At 55.9% G+C, this 6,925-nt stretch overlaps 1 protein-coding gene across 1 annotated transcript; it reads right to left on the minus strand.

The window, feature by feature from the left end:
* Nucleotides 1–627: 627 nt before the first annotated feature.
* Nucleotides 628–4,396, minus strand: LOC113962314 (keratin, type II cytoskeletal 5-like; the record flags this gene model as incomplete). Its single annotated transcript, XM_027673084.1, has 6 exons — nucleotides 4,104–4,396; nucleotides 3,631–3,949; nucleotides 2,011–2,231; nucleotides 1,429–1,489; nucleotides 890–985; nucleotides 628–792 (listed from the first exon to the last, which is right to left on the minus strand). Coding segments are annotated over exons 1-6 (1,155 nt in total), but the record flags the coding sequence as incomplete, so codon positions are not given.
* Nucleotides 4,397–6,925: the final 2,529 nt, after the last annotated feature.

A 6,925-nucleotide genomic window follows, 5' to 3' on the forward strand; every position in this document is an offset into this window, starting at 1 on the left:
GCAGAAGGAAAAGTGAACCCTCTGAGGTGTCCCAAGGGACTGAAACCCCTCAAACCAAGGGGCAGAAGGACAAGTGAACCCTCTGGGGTGCCCCAATGGGCTGAAGCTCCTCGAGCTGAGGGGCAGAAGGGTGAATAAACCCTCTGGGGTGTCCCAAGGGACCGAAACCCCTCAAACTGAGGGGCGGAAGGGAGAATGAACCCCCTGGGGTGTCCCAAGGGACTGAAGCTCCTCGAGTTGAGGGGTGGAAGGGAGAATGAACCCTCTGGGTTGTCCCAATTCACTGAAACCTCTCACACTGAGGAGTGGAAGGGAGAATGAACCCTCTGGGGTGTCCCAATGCATTGAAACCCCTCAAACTGAGGGGCAGAAGGAAAAGTGAACCCTGTGGAATGTCCTAATGGCCTGAAACCCTTCAAACTGAGGGGCAGAAGGGAGAATGAACCCTCTGGGGTATCCTAAGAGACTAAAACCCTTCAAACTGAGGGGCAGAAGGAAAAGTGAACCCTCTGGGGTATCCTAATTTACTGAAACCCCTCAAACTGAGGGGTGGAAGGGAGAATGAACCCTCTGGGGTGTCCCAGGGGCCAAGTCGTGGCTCCAACAGCCCCGTTCCATGATGTTCACCTTGGTCTGGTACCAGGCCTCGGCCTCGGCGCGGCTGCGGTTGGCGATGTCCTCGTACTGCGCCTTCACCTCGGCGATGATGCTGCTCAGGTCCAGGTCGCGGTTGTTGTCCATGGACAGGATGACGGCCGTGTCGGACACTTGGGCGCTGAGCTGGGCCAGCTCCTGCGGGGAAATACGTGGGAATCACTCCCCTCCTTCCCTCGGGGGGGTCCCTGGCCGGGGGGGTGACAGTGGGACGGGATTTGGGGTGTGTCGGTACCGCCTCGTAGAGGGCGCGCAGGAAGTTGAGTTCGTCGCTCAGCGCGTCCACCTTGGCCTCCAGCTCCACCTTGGTCATGTAGGCAGCGTCCACGTCCTGCAAAAGAGCAGAAATGGGACCACCTGGAGCCTCTTCTCACCCCAGAAGAGTCAATTGGCTCAGCAGTCATGGAATCATGGAATGGTTGGGGGAGCAGCCGTGCTCGGCACAGAGCACCCAGGGGTGCAGCTCTTGCCCCAAAAAAGTGGGATTGGGAAGGGGATAAGAAGAGAAATCCCAGCTGTTTGGCATCGGCACCTGGAATTCCTGGTGCTTCTGGTCCCCTCTGTCTCCCCACAGTCTATTTTTACCCAGGTGAGTCCCGGGTGTGTTGTGGGACAGGAGCGGGAGGAGATTTTCAGCCCCAAAACCATGATCCAAACGGGGGTTTAAAGCCCCTTCTAAAGGACCAGGATGCAGCTCCATGAGATCTCCCATGCCTCAGGACATTCCCAGGGCCGGGGTGGGCTCAGCATCCCAACCCCTCCCGTCTCACCCACCTTCTTGAGCACCACAAACTCGTTCTCCGCCGCCGTGCGCCGGTTGATCTCCTCCTCGTACCTGCAGGGACGGAGGGGAAAGAGCTGCTGGATCACACCTGGGGAGCAGAACAGGTGCCCAGGTAGGGCTGCGAGGGGATCTGGGCACCTCCAAATCAACCTTCCAGCTCAAAGGTGTGAGATCCCCTTTTCTCAAAGGGCTAAAAGGACAGTTTTGATTTAAGGCTGGAGGGACGAGGAGGGTAAAGATGGTTTAGGGGATTTTCCTCTGCAAGTGCCACCACAAGGTGTCATGTCCTGGCTGAGTTGCCATTTCCTGATGGGAAAAATGTCCATGGACCCTTTCTGGGGTCCTACAAGGAGAGAAAACTCAGAGCAGTGGTGCATTAGAAGGGATTAATTAGGTTCTGTTACGGGCTACAGCACAAACTGGAGATACTTTTTCCCCTTTCCTGTAGAAATTCCCATGAATATCTACAGAGCTTAAATAAAACCTTCCCTTATCTTCCCTCCTATCTTAATTGCCCTGGAGTTTTTTTTCCTCCCGAGTCTTTCAGGCAGCAGCTCCAACAAGACACTCACTTGTTCTTGAAGTCCTCGACAAGGTCCTGCATGTTCCTGAGCTCTCCGTCCATGCGGCCCCTCTCGCTGAGGAGGCTGCCCAGCTGCCGCCGCAGGTTGCCCACATAGGCCTCGAACAGCGGGTCCAGGTTGCTCTTGCCAGAGTTGTTCTTCTGCCCCTGCTCCTGCAGGAGGGTCCACTTGGTCTCCAGCACCTTGTTCTGCTGCTCCAGGAACCGCACCTGAGCAGCGGGGAGAGGTTCGGAACGAGAATGAGACCAAAGGCGTTAAATCATAGAATCATAGAATCATAGAATCATAGAATCATAGAATCATAGAATCAGCTGGGTTGGAAGGGACCTCCGAGATCATCAAGTCCAACCCTTGATCCAACCCCGCTGTGGTTCCCAGCCCATGGCACTGATGCCACATCCAGTCTTAAAAACCTCCAGGGATGGAGAATCCACCCCCTCCCTGGGCAGCCCATTCCAATGGCTGATCACCCTCTCTGCAAAGAAATTCTTTCTAATATCCAACCTAAACCTCCCGTGGTACAACTTGAGACCCAGCCCTCTTGTCTTGCTGAGAGTTGCCTGGGAAAAGAGACCAACCCCCCCCTGGCTCCCCCCTCCTGTCAGGGAGTTGCAGAGAGTGAGGAGGTCTCCCCTGAGCCTCCTCCAGGCTGAACAGCCCCAGCTCCCTCAGCCTCTCCTCACAGCACTTGTGCTCCAGTCCCTTCCCCAGCCTTTTGCTCCCCTCTGGACCTGCTCCAGGACCTCAATGTCCTTCCTGAGCTGAGGGCCCAGAACTGGACACAGCACTCCAGGGGTGGCCTCACCAGTGCTGAGTCCCAGGCAAGAATCACTTGAATCACTTCCCTGGCCCTGTTGGCCACACTGTTCCTGATCCAGACCAGGATCCATCGGCCCTCTTGGCCACCTGGGCACACTCTGGCTCATGTTCAGTTTCTTGTCAAATCCAGCTGGGAATATCCTCTGGATTATCCAGCCCGTCCCTCACCTGAGCAAATCCTCCCTCAGTGGACAGTTCTCTTAATTTATGAAGCCAACGAGCAACAATTAGAAAATGAGGGTTCAGCTCTTTCCCCACTGGCTTTTCTTTAACATCCTTTGGGGTTGTTTTTCTTTTACCTTGGAAGATATCTATCTTCCTTCCTTAAAGCCAAGGCCTGGCTACTACAAGTAGACGACTTAATTGCCTTTCCCTTGGCTCACACGTGCCTGAGCCAATTAAAAGCCAAGGGAGGACTTAAGTTGAGTCACCATAAAAGGATTTTATCTTGCAGGCCATAACCAAGCCCAACACACCCGCTGTGACTCCCCACAGAGAGAGGAGGTCGAGTCACCAGACTTGGACTAAAACTGCCTTGTTCTATTTAAACTAACACTAAATGCTATTTCTCAGGCACAAAACCTGGACCTAATGCTGTTATTACAAGCCTCAAGCCTCGTTTTCTGCCCTGTAACCATTCAGCAGGACGTTATTTTGTGAGGGCTTTGATGAAGACCCACAGGCAGGGAACGGGCAAGAGACAAGTGGAGCTCTGTGGAGTTGTATTTTTGTACCTCCAAGGCTCGTTCTGTCCCTCTTCTGAACCCACAGCCCCCGCTGGAGCCTCACCTTGTCGATGAAGGAGGCGAACTTGTTGTTGAGGGTCTTGATCTGCTCCTTCTCGTCCTTGCGGACCTGCTGGATGCTGGGGTCGATCTCCAGGTTGAGGGGGGCCAGCAGGCTCTGGTTCACCGTCACCTCCTGGATCGTGCCCACCCCGGAGGGGCCACCGGCGAATCCTGCCGGGTTCCTGCCCCCTCCCAACCCCGCGGGGAACCCTCCCAGCCCCCCGAGCCCCCCAAAGCCGAACCCTCCTGCTCCTGTGTGCCCGCCCCCAAAGCCCAGCCCCGCAGCCCCTCCGCCGAAGCCGAACCCTCCTCCTGCCCCGCCGAGCCCCAGCCCGAGCCCAGCGCCAGCTCCTGCACCCCCAACCCCTCCTCCTCCACCGAGCCCGAGCCCCAGCCCACCACCAGCACCACCAGCACCGAGCCCCAGTCCCCCAGCACCCCCTGCACCCCCTCCCAGCCCGGAGCCCCCCCCCGGCTCCCCCTCCAAAGGCGGCCCTGAAGCTGCTCCCGACCCCGATGGAAATCCTCTTGCTGCCCCCGAGGTTGTAGAGGCTCCTGCTGCCAAAACCTCCCCCGCCACCGCCTCCACCTCCCCCGACGAGCCTCCCAAAGCCGCCCCCTCCTCCTCCTCCTCCTCCTCCTCCTCCTCCTGCCCGTGCCACGGACACGGAGCTGAAGCCAGCCCTGCTGCTGCTGGGCACGATGGCCGAGGCAGCGCTGTAGGACCTGCCCCCGGGCCCTGCCCTCATGCTGAAGGTTCTGTTCATGGTGCAGGAGGGAAGAAGAGCCCGCTATGGGGGGAAGAAGAGCCCGCTGTGGAGGGACGAGCCCGCTGTGGAGGGACGAGCCCGCGGGCGAGACGCGGCGCCCAGAGAGACTCTGCTCTCTGCGGGCAGGCAGGGTGGGACTCCCCTTTTATCCCCCCTCCAGCTGGGCTTGGCTGCGTGGAAGTCCAGTGATCAAGCCGGTGCCTTCATGGTTTTGACGTGCCCGGAGCCAGGTGTCTCCCTGAAACTCGGGTGAGCACTGATGGCACTCAAACACACCTACGGGGCTGCTGGGGATCCGCTCAGCTGGAAGGGGTTACCTAACGCCCGGATTCCTGGCGGGGAGAGCCCAGCCCTGGGTGCAGAACCTCTGCAGGGACGTGCTGGGTTAATCTGGGTTCATTTCTCCAGCCCTGGGAGTGCTCAAGTCCAGGTTGGAGCAACCTGGGAGAGTGGAAGGTGTCCCTGGTCCAACAGAAGGTGTCCTTGGTCTAGTGGAAGGTGTCCCTGCTCCAGTAGAAGGTGTCCCTGGCCCAGTGGAAGGGGTCCCTGGTCCAATAGAAGGTGTCCCTGCTCCAGTGGAAGGTGTACCTGGTTTAGTGGAAGGTGTCCCTGGTCTAGTGGAAGGTGTTCCTGGTCCAATAGAAGGTGTCCCTGGTCCAATAAAAGGTGTCCCTGGGCCAATAGAAGGTGTCCCTGGGCCAATAGAAGGTGTCCCTGATCCAATAAAAGGTGTCCCTGGTCCAATAAAAGGTGTCCCTGGGCCAATAGAAGGTGTCCCTGATCCAGTGGAAGGTGACCCTTTGCATAGCAGGGGGTGGAACTGGATGGGTTTTAAGATCCCTTCCCACACAACCCATTCTGGGCTTCCATTATTTCCTCACCGTGGATCCCAGAATATCCCGAGTTGGAGGGACCCACGAGGATCATCGAGTCCAGCCCTCAAATCCCATTCTGGGCTTCCATTATTTCCTCACTGTGGATCCCAGAATATCCCGAGTTGGAAGGAACCCACAAGGACAGTCGAGTCCATCTCTCAAATCCCATTCTGGGCTTCCATTATTTCCTCACTGTGGGACCCAGAATATCCCGAGTTGGAGGGACCCACAAGGACCATCGAGTCCATCCCTCAGCCCTGCACAGGTCCATCCCCAGGAGTCCCACCCTGCGCCCCAGAGGATCATCCAAACCCTCCTGGAGCTCTGGCAGCCTCGGTGAAGTGACAGAAAAGGCATTTTAAAGGCGTTAAACCCAGCAATCACACCCAGGACACCCCAGCTCTGCTCCCAAGGTGCAGCAGATCCACAGAGAGCTCAGGGCAGAGTCCTGTGAGAATAAAATGGCCAAATCTGGACCAAAACAGCTCCTGGGGCCTCTTCCCCTGGAGGAGAGGGCGGGTGAGACACTGATGAGCCCTGACGGCTCTGCTGGGGCTCCAATTTATCCAGTCTGCCTGTTCCCACTGGCTGGGCAGGGCCTGCCTGCTGGGCTGGCACAAAGAGCTCCTGATCCACTCTGCCTCTTTCCCATTTCCACATATTTAAATGTCACCCCAAATTTTGGCCCGTTTTGTCTCAGTTATTTGGTTTAGGGCAGGTTTTTCTGGGCTTCTCTTCTTGATGTTTGCACTTCCAGAGGACAATTCCATCCCAGCCAGAGGCTGCTGTTGGGATTTCTCCTGCCAAGTGATTGTGTGATCGATGCATTTTCGTCTTGACCTCAAAATTATTCCAGTAAAAGAGGCTGATTTTGTGGAAAACTCCCTGCCCAGCTCTCTGGAAGGATGTGATTTGCCTGCTTTATGTTGCCAGTCCTGAGTTTCTGGCTCTTTCCCAGCTTTGATTCCTTTTAAAGACCTTTGAACCTTCCATTCAAAACGCCTCCAAAAGCAGATTTTAACCAGCATGAAAAACACTCCCACAAATTCTCCTTCTTTTACTTCCTGGAGTCCTTGGGGAAAAAAAAAAAAAGAAAAAAAAGAAGAAAGCTCCAATTGAAGGAGGTGTGGTGACACTTTCTGGCATCTCAGACTTTGTAAATCTATGTTTGGAGTATTTTATTCACTGTATTTCAGAGCTCAGCTGGTTTTCAGTGCTGCCTTTGCCCAGGCCCTGCACATGACTGGAGTTTAAACACATTTCCAGGACAGGACTCTACACGTCCTTCAAAACACATTTGTGAGCCCCAAGTGCTCCAAACCCACGAGGGACGAGCTAAAATCCCACTGGCACCTCTGGCAGAGCAGGGAAGCAGGTGCTGCTGAGCACAGAACTCCAAAAATCTGATTATCTGGGAGGAAAAGCTGCTGGGGAGGATCCAAAGGGAGCACAAACAGGGAATTTCCCTCTGCAGGCAGAGATTATTCCCGGCTGGAGCAGGCTGGCTTTGGGAAAAGTCAGTGTGAGCCTGCCCAGGATGTCACTTGGGATTCCTGAGCACCCACTGCCCTCAGGGTTTGCAGCAAATCCAGGTCTGGGATGTTCTGGGATGTCACTGGGAATTCTGGAGCACCCACAGCCTGCAGGGTTT

Source organism: Neopelma chrysocephalum, unplaced genomic scaffold (genome assembly GCF_003984885.1).
Source record: "Neopelma chrysocephalum unplaced genomic scaffold, ASM398488v2 Primary Assembly neopelma1_143322, whole genome shotgun sequence".
Taxonomy (NCBI): Eukaryota; Metazoa; Chordata; class Aves; order Passeriformes; family Pipridae; genus Neopelma; species Neopelma chrysocephalum.